Here is a 24,599-nt window from a genome sequence, read left to right as displayed (position 1 = left end):
TGTGCCTGCGGAGATCAGTCTTTTTCTTCCATTTGCCAAAATGCACAAACATATGCATTCCTTAACAGGAGATTTTGGGAACTCACAAAAAAGTGATTATACCATTTCAGGAAAAGCAAAATATTTTGTTGGGCTCAAGCTAAAACATGCTCCCGACACTTAGGAATCCCTGAAGAAATGATACGCCTTGTGCTGGGAGCTCTGTGGGATCAATCCTCACTTCTCCTCCCCACTACCACTAACCTTGCAATGAGCCTTGACTGGAAAGAACAAGTTTCACTTTTCTAGCCATATGAAGGCAAAGGTGTCTGATGACTGAACAGCAAGTTAAATTCAAAACACGGCATCTGCCATGTATGGCTCTGGCAACAAAATGGTATGTAGATGGCTACCTCTTTTTTTACTTGCTAATCAGAACTCATTCAGTCTCATCTTAATTAAGCTGTGGCTAACTTGTGATCCATCAGTTTCATAAATAAACTCAGTCTAAGACTCATACCTTCCAAGGGAGTGGCCATAAGCTCCTTTTCAAGTCCTTTTCAGTGGAGAGACACACAATTTTCATCATCTAAAACAGACCGGACTGCTTGCTCCCTAGAAGAACCATGCCTCTTCTCTGAACCCGGGCAGTTAGCTTCAAATGTTGACATTGCAAGAAATGTGTCTCAAGTTGAGAGGTGTGAATCCAGCACAGGTCCCTTCTGCAAACATCTGACATGCTTCTCAGGCAGCTGGTCTGTTGGGGAAGAGGAGAAGATTAAGGGGGAGAAACCAGTGACTGTTGCACCCAACGTATGCGAACTGTTGGGTCAGAAATGAAATGTCACGTCACTCTTGCTGGCCTTCCCAATACAACTGTTCCAATGTAACTGCTCAAATAAAGGCCCTTGAAAAAAGTACAGTCCTACTACAACCTTAACTTTCAGGGTTTGACTTGTTCCCAACTTTGATCCCCACGTGGAGGCTCCCTGTAAGCACCAATTAATCATTACTTACACTCAGCTCTTCCCACTTCCACCACAGCAGAGGCTTTGTCTCTTGGCTTCAGACTGTAGCAATGGCTGAATAAACTCTGGGCCCTACAACATTTGCTGATCAGGAAGCCACTAGGAGGACCTTTACAAGCATCCCAAACAGCCCCAAGACCTCAAAACGCACCAAGGGCTATGACATGGAAGAGAGCGCTTCAGCCTCAACAAGACTGAAAAATCAGGGTTTGGGAGAGGTAGCGCATGTTTGCAATACCTTCAAATTTTGGATAGATCAGCTCTGTGAGAGGCTGGAGACAGACTTATCTGCATCAGATATGCCCCATAATTTTAAGGAGATGATGGGAAGAGAAGTAAATGCCTACCTACATGACAGCAGATCAATGTTAGAACTACAGAATCGCTAAGGTTAGACAAGCCCTCCAAGATCACCTGGTCCAACCATCCCCTACCACCAGTGTCACCCACTCAACCATGTCCTCAAGCACCACGTCCAGCCTCTCCTTGAACACCCCCAGGGACGGTGACTCCACCACCTCCCTGGGCAACCCGTCCCAGTGCCTGACTGCTCTTTCTGAGCAGAAATGTCTCCTCATCGCCAACCTGAACCTCTCCTGGCACAACTTGAGGCCATTCCCCCTGGTCCTGTCACTGGTTACCTTTGAGAAGAGGCCAACACCCAGCTCCCCACCCCTTCCCTTCAGGTTCTGGCAGCCAGGACCACACTGTGTAAACACTCCCCCTCACCTAGCTCTCGGCAGCCTCACCCCGCACACGGTGAGGGGACACACGCTGGGTTTCTCACCCCGCTCCCCGGGCGGCCATTTTAGGCGCTGCACGACGCAGCAGCAACAGCAGCAGCGTTTGGAAAAGCAGCACAGCCCAGCTCATCCCTACACCGCCCCTCCGGCGTGTGAGTATCCCTCAGTGGGGACAAAACGGAAGGGGAGGTAAAATGGGAGGTAAAAACCCGAGATCCAGCAGCACCCCCGCGGGCCCCACAAGCAGCACCCCCTCCCGTTGCCCCCACCACCCCCCTCTGCCTTTTTTTCCCTCCCCTCAGGCTCCCATTCTATGCCCCGCCTCCCTGCCTGTCCATCTCCCGCGGGGAGCCAATGGGAGAGAGGCACCGCCCGCTTGGCCCCGCCCCCGGGACTGCCTTCTCTTCCGTCAGGACGCCACAAGATGGTGGCGGGCGGGACGGGCAGGTAGGGGGGGAGGGGGTCGTGGCTCCTCTGAGGGGAGTGGGGCCCGGGCCGGGGCCGCCCTCAGCCACCTGAGAGACGGGAGCCCGGGGAGGGGAATGGCGGGGTGCTGGGCCCTGTCCTGAGGGCAGGCAGAGCCGCTCTGCGTTAATGCAGGGCCTCACGGGGCCAGCTCGGCTGAGGGAGGCTCTAAAAAGGCTGTTTAAGGGCTGTTTGCCGCTTTGCAGCCTTTATATGCCTTCTATATATCTTTATGTGCCTTTATGTGGTGCGTATGTGGGTGTATATCCTATAATATAACGTCTGTGTATGTCAGCTTATCGCCCTGATAATATGTATACCACATATATGTGCACAAATATCTACTATTAATAATACAGAATTGATAATTGGAAAAAAAAATCCCCAAACAACCTACTTTTGTCATACTTGTTGAAATGAGCCACCGATATCAACGATCTAACTCCAGTTATCGCCCCATAAGCCCATCTCTCTACAGAATCACCTAGGTTGGAAGAGACCTCAAGATCATCGAGTCCAACCTCTGACCTAACGCTAGCAGTCCCCACTAAACCATATCACTCAGTTCTAGATCTAAATGTCTTTTAAAGACATCCAGGGATGGTGACTCCACCACTTCCCTGGGCAGCCCATCCCAATGCCTCACAACCCTTTCCATGAAGAAGTTTTTCCCAATACCCAACCTAAACCTCCCCTGGCGCAACTTTAGCCCATTCCCCCTCATCCTGTCACCGCACTGTGTCTCTTCTATGCAACAATTAATTATTGAACTCCTCGGTTTAACGCTTTCTGACTCGTTTCAGGTTGCTGTGCTCGCTGCTGGTGCCGGCGTTGTTTCTGAGCGGCGTTCTGTGCCTGTGCGTGGCGGTGCTGCTGTGGGGCGCGCGGCTCTGGCTGCAGGCGAGGAAGCGGCGGCTCGGCCCGGCGGGGAGGGACGGGCAGCGACCCGTGCTGGTGGGGTTTTTTCACCCCTACTGCAACGCAGGAGGTGGAGGGGAGAGGGTCTTGTGGTGTGCCATAAGGACGCTCCAGAAAAAGTAAGCACACGTCTGTCAAATACCACGTTTCACGCTCAGCTTCTTGAGGTGTTCTTTATGCAAATTGTGTTGTTTTTGCATATTTAAATGGGTATCGTTAATGTACGGGCCCTAAAGGTTTTTTTTAGATCTCTGTTTCACCTGGTTGCACCTTCTGGCTTCAGCACTCTGCCTGGATTTTATTCTGTCCTCTGTCTTCTGCACAGCTGCAGCACCTGTCACTTCTTTCCTCCTAGGCCAAACCCCTCCTCTTGCATCATTTTTTTTGGTACCAGTATGGGACTTTTAGGGACACATCAGTTACCTGTACACAGGTTCTAGTTTTGATACTCACCTCTTGTTGCAAGAGACAAAGTTAATATCTGAAGTGGACATTAGCACGGACACAACCCCTGGCTTTGCACAGCCTTCTGAATTTTGCAGCCTTCTGCATTTTGTTCATGCTGTACTCTAGATGGACATCTCCTAACATAGCGCAAGGCACTCTTAAGTCTGATATTGATTAATACTGAGCTCCTTTATCTTGTACTCTAAAAAAAAAACACAGTCTTCATCCATCATGCTTTACTGTAGATCAGAAAAAAATAAAATAGAAATATAAGGGAAAGAATTCATAGAATCAGTTTAGTTAAATCAAAATCATTTCAGAGCTAGGCCAGATGTTTGTTTTGTGCATACTTTCGTATTAATTTTGAATGAATAATGTTTTAGTTCCATGTTACAAAATTTGATGAGAACTTGTGAAATTCTTTTTCTTTACTCTTACAGGTACAAAAACATAACGTGTGTTGTTTACACTGGTGACAGAGATGCCACTGCAGAAGAAATAGTAGAAGGTGCTTTCAGAAGATTCAACATTAAATTAACTCATCCCGTGAAGTTTGTGTTTCTAGAAAAACGCTACCTCGTGGAAGCTTCTCTTTATCCTCACTTCACTTTGCTGGGACAAAGCTTAGGCTCTGTGTTCCTTGGCTGGGAAGCTCTTCTGAAGTGTGTTCCTGACATTTATATTGACTCGATGGGTTACGCCTTCACGCTCCCCCTCTTTAAGTATTTAGGAGGCTGTCGCGTGGGGTGTTACGTGCACTATCCCACCATCAGCACCGATATGCTGTCAGTGGTCAGGAACCAGGACACCAGGTTTAACAACGCAGCCTTCATCACAAACAACCCGCTCATCAGCAAATTCAAACTCGTCTACTACTACTTGTTCGCGTTCTTGTACGGGTTGGTGGGTTCCTGCAGCGACGTGGTTATGGTTAATTCCTCCTGGACGCTCAACCACATCCTTTCCATCTGGAGAACTGGGGCTTGCACTAGCGTGGTGTATCCGCCGTGCGACGTTCAGACCTTCCTGGATATTCCTCTGGAAGAGGAAAAGAGCACTGCTGAATGTTCCATCGTCTCCATCAGCCAGTTCAGGCCTGAGAAAGATCATCCTCTGCAAATCAGAGCCTTCGCCAAGCTGCTGAAAGAGAAGAGACCGGGGCAGCAGCCATCACTCAAGCTTATTTTAATCGGAGGCTGCCGTAACCAGCAAGATGAGGAGCGTGTAAATAACCTGAAACGTCTCTGTGAAGAGCTGGGGGTTAGTGCCAACGTGATATTCAGAGTAAACATTCCCTTCGAAGAGTTAAAGAAACACCTGGCCGAGGCCACCATCGGCCTGCACACCATGTGGAACGAGCACTTTGGGATCGGTCAGTATCTCTGCTCATTTTTCAGCTGCTTGTCTTAGAGGTTAGAACACAGCTGGGGAGGGTTTCACCGTGTGGCTAAGACTCTTTGGGGTAGTGTCTGAGCACGGAGGCGTGCACAGCAAGCAGCTGCCCAAGGCCCTGGTGGTGATCTTGCAGAGGTAGAGCTGTCTGTACCCTGCGGCGCCTCAGAAGGCTGTAGCAACTGCTACAGAATAGAAATAATGATTTCTGAGATTTGAGCCCCCATAAAAGCTTATCCCCCCCAAAAAAAAGCGATACGGTTGCACTGTGCTTTTGAATTTCAGCACGATTTGACAATAATCTCCAATGGATTTATACCTTTATGAAATCTAAAACTTTAGAGCATAATCTACAATGGGTAATATTTGAGCTAGTGGAACTTAATAAAAATCAAATCAGCACTGAGAACAATCAGTAATTAAAGTGATTGAGCTCTTACTTGGAACCACAGAGGAAGGATTGATGTATATATTGTGTGCTATTCCTATCTTGCTGCTTCTAACTGAGCAAAACTTTCTGTCAAATAGCCATCTCATTAAAGTTTCTACCATTAAGAATACAAACGCTGTGATAATTTGGCAGGACAAACGTGCAGATCTTGTCAGAAGCTGTAAAGATGTGTTTATTTGCAAAACATTGAGCTTCTGCTTGAATATCATCCAACTGATACGAGTCCAATCAGCCTTTCTCTCAGATTATCTTTCTAAATCTTAAAAACATTCAATCTGACTGAGAAAATGAATGCAGCTATGTTCAGCTCTGTTTTGTAATTATTTTTTGCAGCTGCCACTAAGCCACAAAAGCAGGTTTGTTTTCAGTCCAGCTTTGCAGTGTTCTGCCACAGAACTACTTTCTGTCCTCATCTTTACATTCATTTTGGGATCTAGCTCTTTATCACCATATAATGTATCTCTTATAGATCACGTGTGCTACAAGAACCCCAAATTAACCAGTTACATCTGATTTCTAGTTTCAATTTTATGTTTAAGGGAAACTTATTTCAGTTACATTTACGCCGTATTTTTCAAACTGATGTAAAACTCCAGCCTGTAGTAACTTCTAGGAGAGTTTTATTGCAGTTTTAAATTTGCAGTGCACAGTCAGAAGCTGAAGTCTGTGATGTCCCCATTCACATCGGCATGTTTTGTATCTTTCACAGGAGTGGTTGAATGCATGGCAGCTGGCACAGTTATCCTGGCTCACAATTCTGGAGGCCCCAAATTAGATATTGTGGTACCCTATGAAGGACGTATTACAGGCTTCCTAGCAGAAAACGAGGACAATTACGCTGAGAAAATGGCTTATATCCTTTCTTTGGCTCCTGAAAAAAGGTTGGAGATCAGAGAAAATGCTCGCCGCTCTGTGTACAGGTTTTCTGACCGGCATTTTGAAGAGACATTCCTACTATCTGTGGAGCCATTATTTAAATAAATGTGCGTGAATAAAAATGCGTATGAGTAAAACTGTCTTTTTATATTTGACCAGGTATGACCTGTACATGTAAATATACGTAATTTATGATTCCTGGGTCCCATTCAATAAAGAGTTTTTTTTTCTTTCTGTCAGGATATCTGCTTTATGTAATAGAAATCTTTTGCTGGGAAATACTTCACTGGGAAATAAATGCATCTGAAAATGTTGTGTTGACTCTGTGACAGTACGCTGTCATGTGTACAGTACAGTGAGCTGCAAAACCTTCTGAATTCACAGTGCTTTCCTGGGTAACAGAGCTACATCTATAAAATCTTTTAATATTTTGTTTTCAGTGAGTCTCTACACATTTCATGATTCTTTACCTACTTTTAAATCAGTGTTCTTGTTTGATTGCTTTTGTACCCAGAAGTTTTTGTTTTTTTCTAGCAGTTAATTAGCTGGTTCTCAATTGGGCTTGAATGAGATTTCATCACCTACAGCGATTCCTCTAGATCAATCCTATGGTATTTGCTTGCTTGCTTTTTTGCTACACATAATAATTGCACTTGTCTATCCTCCTCACATTAGCTATTACCTTGTGTCCTTTTACAGTAGGATAAGTGGTATTTTTCTAGCCCTATTCTGAAGTTTTCTGTTCCTTGGGAATAGAAGGGTCTAGATTAGAGAACACAATTAGATGGTATGCAAATAAGAACTTTGAAGCTCTAAGCTACTGCTCATTATAAAAGAGAAGAAAGTAAACATATTAAAAACATCTGCTTTCACAGCAAAAGTGGAGACTTTGAGCCATCACAGCAGTATTTTATGTTGCATAGCAAACTAAGAAGTGCAGAACGCTACTGAAATCACTTCAGAATGTGTTTTTTTTCCCCTTTATTTAAACTTCATCTGAATTAATGACACTGTTTGGAAGAACTCATTGTTCAACCATTGGAACCCTGTTCTATGTTAGGAACTGGGGAACACGTGATTCTCATGGTGCTAGTAAAACGTTTTACTCCTACGGTATAAAACTGCTCAATAGTTGGAAGTACTGTGTGCAGTCTGTGCTATGCAAATTAAACTATTGGAATTACAAAGCTTCATTAGTGGTACTCAGATTATTGGAAGCTGTTAAAGCTTCTTAAAACAGGATGTTGATCTATCTACAGAAATAAAATACAGAGTAGGAAACGTGATACAAAAATGGTTAAAGAGTATGCAGTCAGAAATTTGTCCAAACAAGTGTTGTCAGAGATGTCCCAGGTAGTTTAGAACAAGAAAGAAAAGTGCATTTTAATCTGGATCACAGTTTTTCAAATAGTAGACATCTAAAATTAGCCTGATTATTTTTTTCCTTCTAAAAAAATGGCAAAAACCCTTTCAATTTTAATTGTTTTTTAAGTGTTGAAAAGTAGTTGGTTTACTTGGCATTTGATGTCAGCTACCTGTTTTTTTCTAATTTTGTCACTTCTGCGGTTAAAATTTCAGGGATATTAATGGTCTGAAACAGTAACCATGCTGGTACTCTATGTAGCTGTTGCTTCTTGCTTGACTTTTTAATTATTTGTGTCAATACTAAGTGACTCACAGTTATTTTCTAAATCATCATTAGCTTTTCCAAACAGTTTGCTAGGTAAGCTCATCTTTTCTTCATGTGTTTGACCTCTATTTATTGAAAGCATAGAAGACTCTATGGTTCTCTCTGTTGGAGCAGTTACCACTTTTTCCAGAGATTCTTCCAGATCACGTCTCAGTTCGTCTTCAGAATCTTCAAAATTCCTGAAAATTTGAAACAAAGTTTTATTAATTCTATGTATCTGTTACAAGCATTTCTAGTTAAAAGCCTTCAAGATTTTTTTTAATGTGTTGTAAAGAATATGCAAACCACACACAAAATATGAACTGCTTCTTCACCCATCTCTGATTGTTTACCTATATTTATAAGGTAAAAAAAAAAAAAACAGTTGCAGAGCCATGTTAACAATTCTGCATAACATTTTTAATGTCAGCATTGGCATTTGACAAATTAGAGAATTGAAAATCAGATCAGCAGACTGTAAAACAATTTGTCTTCATTTATGAATTTAAAAGAACTGAGGAGAAAAGCTTTAGGCAATGCATCCAGTCATTTCATGTGTATAGCTTTTTCTGTTGAAGTGCTTGACTTACGTGTCCTCATCATCTGATCTTGGCTCAAGTCTGCCATCATCAACAGCAACACTGGAGCATGATTCTGAGTCATTTTCCTTGCTTTCTTTTGGTGACAGGGTTAATTGCCCTTCTGGAAAGGGAGAGAACATTCCTTTATTTGTATTACACATGTATTATAATAATTATATATATAAAATATAAATTATTATATATAAAATAATTATAAAGGTGTATGTAAAGTAATAGAAAATAAGTAAATGCTCGATTTTTTTTCCCCAGTGACCAACGATGTAAGTACCGTGCATAACTGACTTGATCACACGTGTTTTAGTCAGTGGTTTATAACTTCTGTTCAGTGGAACCTCACATGTTTGTAGGCTGTAACCACAAAACTATAAAGGGTAAGAAAAGACAAATCTGATGCTGGTAGATTCAAGTTCCTAATCCACGGACCTGCACTTTCAGTGGAAAACTTAAGGGACTACTGTTTGGGAAAGACTGAAAATTGCTGCTTGAAGTGATATAGTATAAACTCACTTTAGGATAGAATAAAGCTTGTGGTTTGATATTGTATAAAAACTTACTTTAGGATAGAATAGAACTTGTGATTAAAAGTTAGCAAGGACAAAGTAAACAACATCTTGTTATCTGTAGACCTTCTGTTACGTTTAAGCATTTTGTTATTTGAAAACACCCCATTATCCGTTAACACTCAGTCAGGCTAAGACTTGAGATAACTTGAGTCAACTGTCTGTTATGTCTTGTTAACTGAGACATCCTGTTATCCGCCGACCCCCCAGTTAAACTGAAAGACAACTCAGCATTTTTACAGCCTGGAAAACAACTGATTAAGAAAGTGCATTACGAGGAAGACCTACGGCCTTCCTCCCAAAGACCACTGCCCACATCCTGGAGACCCTGGCCCACAATTCTTGGAAGGCTTTGCGCAAGCGCAAGGACTGATAAGCTGATTAGCATACGAAGCGAGGGTAGGCGGGGTTAGGTAATGAATATGTATAGGTGCTGATTGAATATTCATTGTTTCGCTGTATAAATACGAGATAGTTTGTCACTTCAAACATGCACGATAGGCGGAAGGATCCCCCGTGCATCCAGCGCTGCAATAAAGAATATACCACTTAAGGAAATTCGGATTTGATCTTTAAATCAATTTGGCACCCCAGATGGGACAACCTCTCTGCCGGTCCGCAGGACCCGCTGGGGACAGGACTTCCTAGGGTACCCCCGGGATTTCCCGGAGGGACTCCTCGACTCACCGGATCACTGCGGAGGCAGACAAGGACCCCATCATTGTAAGTGAGTATATTCTTTATTCTGGTTTGGTTTTCTGGTAGACCGGTCGTCTGGAACTGTCCGATAAGTCGGAAGGTGATCTGCAGGACAGTGTTTGGTATATACTTTGTGGATAATACCACAAGTATATCTGGGGACCTTGATGTCCATCTGGATCTGGAACTGTCTGTAAGTCGGAAGGTGATCTTCTGCAAGGCAGTATTTGGTATATACTTTGTGGTAAGAACCATAAGTATATTTGGGGACCTTAAGGAAAGAGCTCGCTTTAAGGTCCATCTGGAATTGTGTTGCCTATTTTGGTTTTCTGACTCATGGATTGTGTTATTTAACTCTGGTTATTGTTACTGCGATTTTGGCTATTTTCTTGGTGATAATAATAAGTTTTGTGACGTTGTTATAAGAAAGATATCGTTACAGTGTTACATATTTCGGTTTTCTGACCTATGGCATGTGGAATTTGACTCTGATTATTGTTATTGTGACTTTGGCAATATCTCCTGGTAATAATAGTAGTTTTGTGACATTGCTATTGAAAGATACCTGCGTGCCCACATTTTTGTAAGTGATACATATATTCTGAAATTGTGAATTAGAAAATGGGGGGGCGAGAAAGCAGTGAAATTCCTAAGAAAAGTGCATTGGGCTGTATTTTAAGTCATTGGAAAGATATAGGAGGGGTCCCGGGTGGAGGTGAAAATAAGAAAACTCTGATAAAATATTGTAATCAGTGGTGGCCTCTTTACAAATTAGAAGAAGGAGAAAAATGGCCCAGAAATGGGACTTTGAATTATAACACTCTATTGCAATTAATGTTATTTTTAAGGAGGGAAGGAAAGTGGGATGAAGTCTCATATGCGGATATGTTTTTTACTCTGAGAAACCACACAGAATGGCAGAAGGAGTGTGGCATTAATCTGGCTCCACAAGACCCTTTAATCTTATCAATTGAAAAGGATATGAGGAGGAATGGAGCGGGGAAGATAAGGAGGTGTTGCTCGGCATGTAGCATTGGGCAGAGATGTTTAAAATTAAATGAGCCAGAGGAAAGGATGGAAGATTATATTTTGCCACCTATGACTGGTGATGTACGTACTGGAATAGAAGTTGAAAAAGTAGAAAATGACATAGAATCTAAGGGGTTTACTCCGATAACTGCTCGTACACGGAGTAAATTAGGACCGATAATCCAAGCCCCTCTGCGGCAGGCTATGGGAGCTAACGGACCTGCTAGAATTAAAGTACCCTTCACAACTAATGAACTAGACTCTTGGAAAGAGGCAGTGACAGGGTATCGAGATGATCCAGAGGCGGTGGCTAAAAGGTTTGAATTGATTGTGAAAAACTTAGACCCGGATTGGAGGGATATAGAGATAATGTTGGCTGCATTATCAGAAACTGAAAAACAGTTAATAGTTAAAGCTGCTAGAACGCTGGTACAAAGCCAGGTAGCCTCAGGAATTCTGCCCGGCACAGTGGAAGTACATGTGCCTAGGGCGGATCCTAATTGGGATTATAATGATGAGAATGATTATAGGATGCTAAAACGATATCAAGAATGGATTAGGATTGCTTTAGAAAATGCGATACCAAAGTCTGTGAATTGGTCAAGACTATATACAATAAAACAGGGAATCTCAGAAACCCCGTCAGAATTTCTTGAAAGGCTGAGGGCGGCAATGCAGAAGTTTACCACTATAGACCCTTCCTCAGAGGAGGGTAGACTTCAGTTAGTATCTCTATTTTTAGGTCAATCAGCAGAAGATATTAGAAGAAAGCTTCAGAAAATGAAGGAACCAGATGTAAGGGATTTAGAAAGATTAATAGAAGAAGCCTGGAGGGTGTTTAGAAATCGCGAGGGGAATGAAAGACAAAAGTTAGGTGAAACAATTGCAACTGCCACTGTGGCAGCCCTGCGAAAACAGGAAGAGCCTCTTCGAGGCAGGGGAAGGGGGGGAAGGATGATGCGATCCTCTTTGCGGGCTGAGCAGTGTGCCTATTGTAAAGGGGTAGGACATTGGAAAAATGAATGCCCGAAGCGGCAAGAGGGAAACAAGCTAGTAATGATTACGAACCAATGAGGGGGACCGGGGGACTCTACCCTAGCAGATCCACTGGTTAAACTTAAGCTAGGGAAATTGGAACAGGAGATGGAATTTTTAATAGACACGGGAGCTTCTTACTCAGTGCTGAACCAGAAACTAATACCAGAAGATAAAGACTTTGTGACTGTGATGGGAGCCACTGGCCAACAGGAAAAAGCCTTTTTCTTAAAACCATTGAAATATAAATTGGGAAAACAAATGGGAATACATAGATTTTTATACCTGCCTGGATCTCCAAAATCTCTATTAGGTCGAGATTTGTTAGAACAATTAGAAGCAGAAATTATCTTTGAAAAGGGGAAAATGGAATTAAGGATAGGAGAAGAACAACTAATAAATGTGTTAAGCTTGGCACTAATACAAACAGACCCTAAAAGTGAAATACCCTTGGAGATCATAAATCAAGTATATCCAGGAGTTTGGGCCACTGAAGTTCCTGGAAGAGCTAAAAATGTGACCCCAATAATTATTAAATTAAAGCCAGGAGAGAAACCTGTTAAGGTTAAGCAATATCCTTTAAGGATAGAAGATAGGAAAGGAATTAAAGAGATAATTGATAGATTTATACAGTATGGATTATTGATTGAATGCGAATCAGAATACAATACACCCATATTGCCAATTAAAAAGGCAGATGGAAAAAGATATAGGCTAGTTCAGGATCTGAGGGCCATAAATAAGATCACTGAGGATATACATCCAGTAGTGGCAAACCCTTATACTTTGCTGACTAAATTAAGGAATAGTCAAGTCTGGTTTACCGTACTGGATTTAAAAGATGCCTTCTTCTGCCTACCTTTAGCCACTGAAAGCCAAAACCTATTTGCCTTTGAATGGGAAAACCCTGACTCAGGCAGAAAGACACAGTTAACGTGGACAGTGCTACCACAAGGATTCAAGAATAGCCCCACTATTTTTGGAAACCAATTAGCAAAGGAACTTGAAACTTGGATACCTCCGGACACTGAAGGGGCTTTGTTACAATACGTAGATGATCTCTTAATAGCTACCGAGACTAAAGAGAGTTGTATTCAATGGACTATAAGTCTCCTTAATTTTCTGGGTTTAAATGGATATCGAGTCTCTCAACAGAAAGTCCAGCTGGTTCAACAACACGTGACCTACTTGGGATTTGGAATTTCGGGAGGTCAGCGAGAACTAGGAACTGAACGTAAGGAAGTCATTTGCCGGACTCCAGAACCCCAAACGGTAAAGGAGCTACGAACCTTTCTAGGAATGACAGGTTGGTGTCGCCTTTGGATTTATAATTATGGACTAATGGTAAAGCCTCTATATGAATTGATAAAGATTAACCAGTCAAAGTTAGTCTGGACTGGAGAAGCACGAAACGCCTTTAAACAACTTAAACGAGAATTGATGCAAGCTCCGGCTTTGGGATTACCGGATCTCTCGAAACCCTTTTGGTTGTTTTCTCATGAGAGACAAGGGATAGCTTTGGGAGTACTAGCACAAAGACTGGGTCCCTATAAACGAGCAGTAGCTTACTTCTCTAAACAACTAGATGAAGTAAGTAAAGGATGGCCCGGATGCCTTCGAGCTGTTGCAGCTGTTGTTATCAATATACAAGAAGCTCGGAAGTTTACAATGGGACAGAAAATGACAGTGTTAGTCTCCCATACGGTCTCAACAGTTTTGGAACAAAAAGGAAATCATTGGCTTTCACCACAAAGATTTTTAAAATATCAAGCAATATTAGTAGAACAAGATGATGTGGAAATTGTGGTCACTAACATCGTAAATCCAGCTTCTTTCCTTAGCGGAACTCTGGATGAACCTATAACTCATGATTGTATAGAAACAATGGAGACTGTGTATTCTAGTCGACCCGATCTTAAGGAAGAACCTTTAGAAGATGCTGATGAATCTTGGTATACTGATGGGAGCAGCTTTGTAAAACAAGGACAACGTAAGGCAGGATATGCTGTTACAACTGCTCAACAGGTAATCGAGTCTAAACCATTACCCCCTGGGACATCCGCCCAGAAAGCAGAGATAATTGCTCTTACACGAGCACTGGAACTGGCAGCAGGAAGGAAAATAAATATTTGGACAGACTCTAAATATGCATTCGGCGTGGTACATGCTCATGGAGCAATTTGGAAAGAACGTGGATTGTTGACTGCCCAGGGAAAACAGATAAAACATGCTGAAGAGATTTTAAGATTGTTAGAGGCAGTAAAACAACCAGAAAAGGTAGCTATCATGCATTGTCGGGGACACCAAAAGGGGAATGCTGATTTTGAAATTGGAAATCGATTGGCAGATCAGGAGGCTAAACGGGCAGCTGAAATAATTGAGGTGAAGGCATTGTCTTTGATACCAGACGGTAAAATCCAAACTATGTACAGGAACCAAAAACCAAATTATACAAAAGAAGACTTAAAATTAATTGAAGATTTGAAAGGTAAAAAGAAACCAGATGGATGGGTATATTTAAAAGATAACCGCGTGATAATACCCTCTAATTTGATATGGCCCATAGTTCTTACAGAACATAATAAAACACACTGGGGAGCTGACACATTGCATAAGAGCATGAGTCAGACATTAGTGGGACGAAATTTATACACAACAATAAAACAAGTAACTCAACAATGTAGCATCTGTTTACGTAACAACCCCAATACTAAGAATAGAATAAAATTTGGAATAATTGGTAAAGGAAATTATCCAGGACAACAGTGGCAAATTGATTTTTCAGAACTCCCTAGAAAAGGGGGGTATCGTTATTTACTGGTTTTGACTGACACGTTTTCTGGATGGCCTGAAGCTTTTCCCTGTCGAACAAATAAAGCAAGAGAAGTGGTTAAAGTCTTGTTAAATGAAATAATACCACGCTACGGGATTCCAGTAGCAATGTCTTCTGATAGAGGTTCACATTTTTGTGCACAAGTGGTGCAACAGATAAGTAAGATCTTAAAGATAGATTGGCAACTGCATACTCCTTATAGACCACAGGCAAGTGGACAGGTAGAAAAAATGAACCATTTAATTAAACAACAAATAGCTAAAATTGGACAAGAGGCTAATTTGTCATGGCCTCAATCCCTCCCTTTAGCATTACTCAGAATTAGAGTTAAACCTAGAGTAAAAGAGAATTTGAGCCCCTTTGAAATTTTGTATGGAAGGCCATATCAATTTCTGTTTAGCGGAGAGGATCTAACGCAGCTGGGATCAGAATATTTATATACTTATATAACTGCACTTCAAAAACAATTAAATAAAGTACATAAATTTGTTTTAGGGACCAGGGCTAGAGGGTTGGATCAACCAATCCACCCCTTTAAGCCTGGGGACTATATATATATAAAGACTTTTTCAGGACAACCCCTAGAGGAAAAATGGAATGGACCGTATCAAGTGTTGCTGACAACTCACACTGCTATCAAGATTAGAGAACAAGCTGCTTGGATCCACTATTCCCGAGTGAAGAAGGCTCCAGGAGCTCCTTGGAAAGTAACACCAGGTGACGACGAACTGAAACTAAAGCTTACTCGAACAAAATGAGGACATTAAGGTTGGGAGTATTTGGTAATATGGTTGGCAGAAGATTTGTTCATAGAATTGTTTTGTTTTTATGGCTTATAATTGTAATTGTGATTCAAGAAGATGCCTCTGTGATAATAGAGAATGGTGGGTGGCCTTGGACTGAAGCCGTAACAACAGAGGATAAGAATCTTAATGGAAAGTTATCAGTCATGGTCGTCTGGCGAACAAATGGTAACTATTTATATAAACCATCAGAATGGCGAAAATTAGGGGAAGGGTGGACACACCAAAGAACCATAGGGGATGAAATTAAAATAGGGTGTCAAATGTTTAATGGAACGACTGACGAGAAAGCAACGGGGATTTTAGTTAAACCAATTTCCAAAAATGAACAACAGGAGGGTTGTATTCGCCCAGGTAAATTGGATTGCTGGTATAATTTTATATTAACAGAGGATGTAGAAATTAGCTGTTTTTGGAATAATAATAATGGCCGACAGTCCAAAGTCAATAATGATGAGGGCCTCATGTTAAATTTTATAATATATGCGACACTTCCTACAACAGTGAGACCCTCTACAACCCATGCCCCACCTCTAATCAAACTGGAACCCAAAATTTATGAAACAGGCCCGTATGTAGTAAGGAACACGGGCCAACAGCAATTGTTATTTAATCCAGAATGGTCACTCAAGCGTGTTGAATTGCTAATACAAATCAACATCTCAGCAGTTCAACCAGCCTGTTCTCCTTTCTTAAGGACATCATTTGAAGACTGGACAATATGGTCACAGAAGCAAGTACATTTCAGGGGCAGGACACGGAGAGACTTAACTGGAATGCTAGGAACAGGGTTAGGAATTTTAAATGGCATTGATTCAGAAATATTAATGAATAAGCTAGCCACAGCAACAAGTGATTTGACAAAATTAAAACAACCCTTACAATCATCCTTATTGGCATTGGGAACTAGCCAATGGCAAGTTTCAAAGGTGTTACCGAAATGGGAAAATGCAGAAGACCAAGATCACAAACTAATAATAGATGCACTTAGTGTGATTCAAGATAATGTATCCTTAGCTCTTAGTTGTATGCAAGCACAGTTATGGTTGCAGGCAACGGCTGCCTTGATTATTAGGGAAGGAAGTGAAGGCATTTTTCCAGCTGAAATCCGAAAAGCAGTTTGGGACAATGCCAATGATTTTGAGAAGAAGTTCCAGTCTTGGTGGACCCTGGTGAATTTTACTTATGATCCCGTTGTTAACATGGCTACTGCCTTCGTGCTTACTATACGTAATGCTACAGTTCATGTTATTCACCCAATCCTTGCACTAGGATTAAACCATGAGAAGACAGTGCTTTATCCTTCGGAGCATAGAACATGGGCACGGATGGAGAATGGGAAATGGCAGTCTGTAAATCTAGAATCATGTGTTACACGGGAACAACAAGGATTTATTTGTGAAAGTAATACAATTGATGCTCAGGATGTATGTTTTGACACGGAGCAAGGTATCTGCCACTTTGAAATTCATCCAAATACTAGTCTAAAGACTGTGCTTGTATATGTTGGTCAAGGGTGCGTGTGTTTAAGAACTGCTTGTGATTTTGTAGAAATAGACAAGGAGAATATAACTCTCCATAACAGAAATCATTCTAATTTTTGTATTTGTAACTTTGTTAGAATCGTCGGGTGTGATTTTCTATATTTGGCACCAGTGGTATCCCACCAGCTGATCAAGTCTAACAACACAATGTATCATAAGTTACTACCTACACCTATTGGGATGAACCTCACACTAGTGAAGCAACTAGTTAGACACCAAGACCTGATTAGAATTTTAAAAGGTATTCAGGAAAGTGGAGAGAAGACTCTAATTACTGTCCATCATGATACAAAGGAAATAAGCAGAGTTTTGCAAAGGGTAAAACGGGACACAAGTCACAACTGGTGGGATACACTTTTTGGATGGTCGCCAACTGTAACTGGAATTTTGAACACATTGAGTCACCCAATTATTGTTTTATTGATATTAGTTGGTATAAGTTTAATATTGTCTTTTGTGTTACTTGTTTGGAATTGGAAATTGTTACGACAAATGTCCATGTTAACCTCCCTGACAAATGTGCATGGTAAGGTATTGAGGGGTACATATCATAAAGACTGGGAAGAAAATTTTCGTATTAAGTAAAAGAATTTACTAGATTTTCCAGAAAAGGGGGGAATGATATAGTATAAACTCACTTTAGGATAGAATAAAGCTTGTGGTTTGATATTGTATAAAAACTTACTTTAGGATAGAATAGAACTTGTGATTAAAAGTTAGCAAGGACAAAGTAAACAACATCTTGTTATCTGTAGACCTTCTGTTACGTTTAAGCATTTTGTTATTTGAAAACACCCCATTATCCGTTAACACTCAGTCAGGCTAAGACTTGAGATAACTTGAGTCAACTGTCTGTTATGTCTTGTTAACTGAGACATCCTGTTATCCGCCGACCCCCCAGTTAAACTGAAAGACAACTCAGCATTTTTACAGCCTGGAAAACAACTGATTAAGAAAGTGCATTACGAGGAAGACCTACGGCCTTCCTCCCAAAGACCACTGCCCACATCCTGGAGACCCTGGCCCACAATTCTTGGAAGGCTTTGCGCAAGCGCAAGGACTGATAAGCTGATTAGCATACGAAGCGAGGGTAGGCGGGGTTAGGTAATGAATATGTATAGGTGCTGATTGAATATTCATTGTTTCGCTGTATAAATACGAGATAGTTTGTCACTTCAAACATGCACGATAGGCGGAAGGATCCCCCGTGCATCCAGCGCTGCAATAAAGAATATACCACTTAAGGAAATTCGGATTTGATCTTTAAATCAGAAGGCAGCAGCTGTGATTCCTTAGAAGTTCTCATTTTCAAAGACTGAAAGGCAACCTCAACATGAAAGGCGGGAGAACAATGACAAGAGTTGTTGTTTTAGTACCTAATGGCTAAATGCTGTGTGTAATCCACTAGCAACCTGTCCGTTTGGGTACAAATGTGCTTCACGATGTCAGCTGGAGTAGCTGGGCAGAACTGGGTGTTGAGGTAGCGTGGTATTTTAATAGATATAATAGATAAATAAAAAGATAAAGAAAACCTTGTAATATTGGCAGTAATGGACATCCTACCTGTTTCTTCTTCAAGCTGGATGAAGGAGGCATTAGACAGCTCTGCTTTTGCTAAGATACTCAGGAGTGTCCCAGGTGCTGTTTGTTTCCATTGCTTCCTGTTTTCTGTGATGTCTTCAGGCAGAATGACACGGTCAGCTGAAGAACAGGAAGGTTTTCAGATCAATAAATCACTGTGGCTTGGCAATTCTGCTAGAATTAGACTTTCTAATACGGACACTGATTTTTTTTTAAAAAAAAAAAAAGTATTTGATCTGATTGATACTGTAGAGGGAAAAAAAATAGTCTAGACTATTTGTCACTAAAAACTTCTTAATGCCAGTTTTAATGCTCAAGTAATAAGCATATTAGGCCTGGAATAGACAGGTGCAGCTTCATTGAGCTGTCCTTATTCACAAATTTAGTGGCTTCTTAGGGCTGAAAAAAAATCAGAAGTTCCTGTTTTTCTTGCTCCCAATGTTCATCATCTAAGGCAAAATGAACAAGAAGTGACACACTAACAATGCTCTGCTTTGTCTTGACTATCCATGCAAAAAATTCATGTTGTTCCTGTGTGTTTGGGGTACTGGGAGAATGGGGGAATACTGGAGCCCCTTGTTCCCAGCACCCAGTCACTGGAGCTGCCTGGCACTGTCAGAAAACAAGCAATTCACCTCCAGAAAAAGAGCATCACCACGGCCAGACCTGTGTGCCGGTGCACTTGTGACTGTGCAGCAAAGGTAATGGGTGGTGTGGGAAGCCAGAACTCCACCACCTTCTTGGCTGGCTGGCCACAGACTGCCTGGGTCTTGTGTATCATCAGCTCAAGGCCCAAGGAAGCAGTGGTGTTTAGTTGCATTGACAGGCGTTTTCAGCCCGTTACCGAGACCAAAGAGTGCTTCAGATAAAAGTCCTTCTAATTAAATGCCTGTCAGATAACGTGAACATCCTGGTACGGAATTGTTTGCAAAAGTATGTAGTAGTCTGGCTGAATTTTAGTAGCTCCCCAACATAACTCACTGCAAAACATAAAACTTTCTTACAAAATTCATTTTCAGCCATAGGATGTACAGATGTGACATCAGCATTGGCTAAAAAATTCAGTAGTGTCTGGGGGGTTCCAGTTTGCCACTGCTTCCTGCTTTCTTCAGTATCACCTGCATCACTGGACTCTAAGGGGAAGAAAAGAGAAGGCAAAGTTATTTCATTTTTAAAAAATAGATTTCAGTGGAATTGTGTTGATTATAAGATATTATAATGAGAGAGAAACATCAGACAAATTTGCTATAACCTACAGTTATGAATTTACCTTACCCTTAACTAATTTTCAGGATTAATCCTAAGTATCACATCTCCATAAGAAATACCTGTTTGGTATCCAGAAAGTTCTTCCAAAGCCCCGTCCATGAGATCTTCATAAACTTCCACCAACTTCTCCTTAAGATTATGCCCGTCCATGGAAGTCAACATCTCATTGACTTTATCTTGTACCTGAAAAAACAATAGAAGGAGAAAACATATACGGGAGAATAACTCACTTCCATTATTTCCAAATAACACCTGGTTCATCACAATAATATTCTTGCTTTGTGATATAATCCTAGTAAAAAGAAACAGCCGTGCTAATGTACTATTGAAATAACACAATTACCAAGCCAAGCTTTTAGTGTTACTGGGGAGGAGGGTATTTTAATCAAAGAATGGGCAGGAACTTCGTTGTATTACTGTAAGACAACCAAACGTTCCCCAGAAAGGATGTAAAAAGCCTCATGCAAGCCAAAGAGAATGACACCTGAATGAAAACAAAACAAATGTAATAGGCTTAGAGAATAATTTTGAATAACAATTGTGTACTTCACCAGAGAAACCCTCTGCTCAGTTGAAAAATCCCCTTTCTGAGCCATGGATAGCATGATAACGTTGTCAGGTTCTCCCCAGAAACTATAACAGCCAGAAAGTTAAATTATGGTCTCATTTCTCTGCAATGATACTTTCTTCTTGCACAGCTTTATTAATGCTGTTCCTACTGATAGTATAAATCCTGCATGTGTCTTGGCCATGGTCACTCCCGCAGTTTTGACCTATTCTGAAAATGAAGCAGCACCAGAAGGAATAGCCTGAGAAGACTCAGGTTCTGACCTTGGACTTGCGTAGTTTATACCCTGCCAGAGGATACTGGTCTTGCTTGCTCCTTTTGGTCTGTTACATGCATAAGCTTCAAGCACAAGAGAGCCCTCACAGGAATTTCTGGTTTTGTAGTGTTCACTGGTATAGACTGAGTCACATCTGTAGTTTTCTAGCATATATAAACTGATATGGATTTTGCAGAGTTAAGTTTTCTATAAAAGTGTAGTAAGTTCTCATTTTCAAGAAGTAATCACCACATTTTTAAAAGCAGTGTAGCTAATAATTGTAGAAGTGGCCATTATCATTTCAGAAAATACTCAAAGAAATGTACTAAATTCACAAATCAAATCTGGCATTTGCAGACTAATGCACTTTTGAGATGTGTTTTCCCCCTCAGCCCAATTTACAAAATTAAAATATCTGCACCACTTCTCATGTGAAAGATTGACCCAGATACCATCCAATTTCTCAAGCAATTATCTCCTCGCAGAAAGTCAGATATATGCAATATGTCAACAAAGCCTCAAGGTGCAGCTTCATTATAACACAGGTAGAGGGTGACAGTAATATAAACAGTTAAACCTGACCTCACGAAGCTACTGTCATGGTTTCAGATTACTGAAGAAATAAAATGCTTTGAATATAACCAAAGCCTACCTCTGCTTCTTGAATGTTGTCTTCCTCAGGAACACATTCATCTAAATTAATTTCAAACTTTATTCCTCCCTGAAGAAAATTCAGACACTTCATTAAGATAGGCTATTAAATAAAAACATTTAATTAAATGTACACAGATGACATGGAATTTAAATGGAACTTGGAAATTATTTTTCTATTAAAATAACTTCAATTTTCTTCTATCAAACAAGATAAGTTGAACAAACAGGACAAAAATAGATTGCTCTGAGGTACACCTTATGGATATTTTCAAATGACTGCATCCACTAGAGAAGGCTGGAACATTTTAAGAAAAGATGCCTTTGATAATCATTTCATTCAAATCCTTGCAATACACGGAGTTGGTTTGTACAGTTGGTTCCCAGCCATTATTAATATTTGAATACTGCACTGCTTCACTGCAGAATTTCACAAAACAGCCTTGGACCACTTCAGAATTATGTTATTGTCTTATTATCTTATCAGAATATTTCCTAATATCTTATCTGCATTTCCATTCAATTCCCAGCCCCTTTTACAATTTAGAAGCATGATAGAGAGGAAAGTTTTACAAAATATATTAAGAAATTAACGATGGCTTCACTTAGAGTTTGATATAAAGTTGAGTAAGTGGGGATTGATTACTGCCTGAGAAGATTTAGAGGGAGCCTTCCTCAAATGACCAGAAAAGCTCTGCTATACGTTTCTTTTCTTAATGATTCTATCCTGTCACAGAAACTTTCAGCAAACAGCAGTAGACCAGCACTCTTATCTGACTCTTAAATAACTTGATTTCCAGAGCTACTGTGGCATAACAGAATCGTTTGAAACGTACAGATTTAGGAAGAAAATGGGGGATAAAAACCACACACACACAAATAAAAAATAGTAAGTATGGATACCTTTGTGCTATATTCCTTCTCTAAAATGTTTTGACCTTGCTTATCCTGGAGTCTGACTTGTTTAAACTTTTCTTCCACTTTCTGGAGGTAGAGAAAAAAAAATCAGCAACTTTAAAATGTACACTTTGGAACCAGTATGTGTATATACCCTATATAAAAAGACTCTTTTTAGTAATAAATGTTACCATTGATTTCCTTTTATATATATCAATAAGAATAGTTCATTCATTGCCTTATTTAGATTCTGATACTGAAAGACATAATTCTGGCTTATCTAGCAGAAAAACAGGAAACCTTGCACAAAGTGCAACCTCTAATTTTTCAAAAACATGTTTCGAGGATACAGTACTGTGTCCAGAAACAATGCATCTTTTCTTTTCTATGATCATATGCAAGATGACTCAGGCTGATTTCATTCCGGCAGACTTTGGGAGTGATGAAGATCAAGGTTATAATTGAAACCTATACCCGTACAAAGTCTAGCCATGTTTCATATTATCCTGTTTGCTGGTTAACACCTAAAAGCTATTTAATTACCTTCTGCATATTCCTGCGCTCTGTGTTAGAACATGCCACATAAAAGCAAAGTAAATAATTGCATACAGCTCCTTCAGTGACCTCCTGCTATGAGGACACGTCCTCAACCTCAGGTGAAGCCACAATTCACAGGTTGTACTTTTTGGAAACATCTATGCACTTTCTCCAGTAGGTGGACTGCCCATGAATTAAGTGACATCAAACAGGTGACATCAAACAGGTATAAAACCTTTTCTTTTATTTATTATTATGCTTTTCCCATGGGAATAACACTTCTGTCCAGTTGCGGCTTTGATGGTGTACAGTGCAGCTTATCCCACCGAATGATGTGTGGTGTAATTTTAGTAAAAGCCAGCTCCAGGATCCATGAATATCACTGAAGAGTATCCTACTTATATTGGCAGCTTTGGCACAAGTTCCAGCTGCAGCAGGGTAGCAATGTCTGTCACCAGTTTATGTGGAGGTCTGCCCCTTGCTGCTGAGCAGTGCAGGAAATCCTGCACTACATGAAGCAAATTCTGCCTGAAGAATCCTATTAGCTAGCTCAGCATTGTTTTCCTTTCAGAATAAGCTGGCATTTTGCACACTGAAATAAATTTTAAGAAGCTGAAGCTTTCATTCTTTTCACTTGAGGAGAAGCAGACTTGTTGCTGCAGAACTCCATGTGGTCTGGAAACCTCATCTGGTTTTCATCACACCAGCATTTTAAAGTAAAAGTGGAACAATGCTGAAAATCCATTCCAGTGCCTGTGTTGGTAGTATTTGATGACAAAGAAATGATGGATTCCTGTAGCTGAAATCTTTAGTTCTGTTTCTTCCTCCTGCTTCTCCCAATCTTCTGTTTAAGTAAGGAGTCCACACAAAACTGGATTGTAACATACACCCTACATAGGATCCTTACAGGAAAAGTACTCGTGTTCTACTCTGAGCTCGTGCTTACCGTATCTCCTGCACAGGATTCTCCTGCAGGTCTGCACTCTGAGTGGCTTCTTTACTTCACTCAGAAATCAAGGAAAATAAATACACCACAAAAGGAAAAGAAGCAAAAGTACCTCCCAATAAGTATAGGGGAAAAAGCAATTACCAAAACAAATCAGAGCTCATCCCAATAAAGTCTCCAGGCTATTCAAGAAAGGAACCTAGGAAGATTTTCAGATGTGGCGCAAACATCAGGTAAGATTTAAGCTTTAGCATTTTTCAGGACTCTTGCAGAATGAATCAAAGGCCGTGCATAAAACGTTTTGTTTAGACTACGAGATACCTCAAGTGATTCTTTTGTTCCAGCTGTATCTGTGGTTTCAGACGGGTTCTCAGCTTTCCCTTGCCTCACCAGATAGGTTTTGTCTTGTATTTTTTGATTGTCCTAGGGAACAGGTTTATAAAATTTTCATTTCAATTATTAATTAAGTGTACTACCTTAAAAAAGGAGAAGGAAAAAGGACTGCATGCATGTTTGAGCTTTGCTACCTGGAGTATTCCTGCTCTGAATCTGAATTCTTTTATATTGCTGTGGTATTCTTCCCGAATTTTCTGTAACTGCTTCAGGTACTCCTATTAAACAACAGTAAGGTAGAACACATAGTTATTAGAAAGACATACAGAAACAGCACTAGCTGAACAAAATATTCCATGGATATCAAACTGTGTATGTGTGAGAAAAAAGGATCAGTGTCCACTACTGCCAATTTTAAAGATTGCTTGATACTTCCTATTAACAGGAGATTTAGGAGTTATAACTGTTCCAGACTTTAACCCTTTTGA

At 40.7% G+C, this 24,599-nt stretch overlaps 3 protein-coding genes across 3 annotated transcripts in view; 1 reads left to right on the top strand and 2 right to left on the bottom strand.

The window, feature by feature from the left end:
• Window positions 1-1,888, bottom strand: part of ATP7B (ATPase copper transporting beta) — a 43,582-nt gene extending 41,694 nt beyond the window's left edge. Inside the window, exons 1-2 of the mRNA XM_082762264.1 lie at window positions 1,737-1,888; window positions 500-736 (exon numbers count right to left, since the gene is read on the bottom strand). Of these exons, the coding sequence (XP_082618390.1) occupies window positions 500-518 (19 nt within the window). The 5' untranslated portion in view covers window positions 519-736; window positions 1,737-1,888. The remainder of the gene's footprint in view (window positions 1-499; window positions 737-1,736) is intronic.
• A 264-nt stretch (window positions 1,889-2,152) lies between these two features.
• ALG11 (ALG11 alpha-1,2-mannosyltransferase) lies at window positions 2,153-6,741 on the top strand. Its single transcript, XM_082762307.1, has 4 exons — window positions 2,153-2,197; window positions 3,019-3,252; window positions 4,021-4,952; window positions 6,133-6,741. The coding sequence occupies exons 1-4, from the start codon at window positions 2,175-2,177 to the stop codon at window positions 6,402-6,404; spliced, it is 1,461 nt and encodes a 486-aa protein (XP_082618433.1). The 5' UTR covers window positions 2,153-2,174; the 3' UTR covers window positions 6,405-6,741.
• Window positions 6,742-7,945: 1,204 nt separating this feature from the next.
• The window catches only part of NEK5 (NIMA related kinase 5), a gene marked incomplete at both ends in the record, with an annotated part of 32,199 nt that continues 15,545 nt past the window's right edge, over window positions 7,946-24,599 (bottom strand). Inside the window, 8 exons of the mRNA XM_082751746.1 lie at window positions 7,946-8,168; window positions 8,559-8,670; window positions 18,637-18,774; window positions 19,983-20,106; window positions 21,400-21,468; window positions 22,302-22,382; window positions 24,100-24,201; window positions 24,306-24,389. Coding sequence (XP_082607872.1) covers window positions 7,946-8,168; window positions 8,559-8,670; window positions 18,637-18,774; window positions 19,983-20,106; window positions 21,400-21,468; window positions 22,302-22,382; window positions 24,100-24,201; window positions 24,306-24,389 — 933 coding nt within the window. The remainder of the gene's footprint in view (window positions 8,169-8,558; window positions 8,671-18,636; window positions 18,775-19,982; window positions 20,107-21,399; window positions 21,469-22,301; window positions 22,383-24,099; window positions 24,202-24,305; window positions 24,390-24,599) is intronic.

The sequence above is a fragment of the Aythya marila genome (genome assembly GCF_965140915.1).
Source record: "Aythya marila genome assembly, chromosome: 1".
In the NCBI taxonomy this organism is placed as follows: domain Eukaryota; kingdom Metazoa; phylum Chordata; class Aves; order Anseriformes; family Anatidae; genus Aythya; species Aythya marila.
Note: the sequence above shows the minus strand (reverse complement) of the source record. Positions and strands in the feature narration are given on the sequence as shown.

Excerpts from the sequence above, each read along its gene's own strand:
- ALG11 (XM_082762307.1), top strand. The coding sequence starts at position 2,175 with ATGGTGGCGGGCGGGACGGGCAG. Across the intron at positions 3,253-4,020 it reads ATAAGGACGCTCCAGAAAAA|GTACAAAAACATAACGTGTG; the intron begins GTAAGCACACGT and ends TTACTCTTACAG. Across the intron at positions 4,953-6,132 it reads GAACGAGCACTTTGGGATCG|GAGTGGTTGAATGCATGGCA; the intron begins GTCAGTATCTCT and ends TATCTTTCACAG.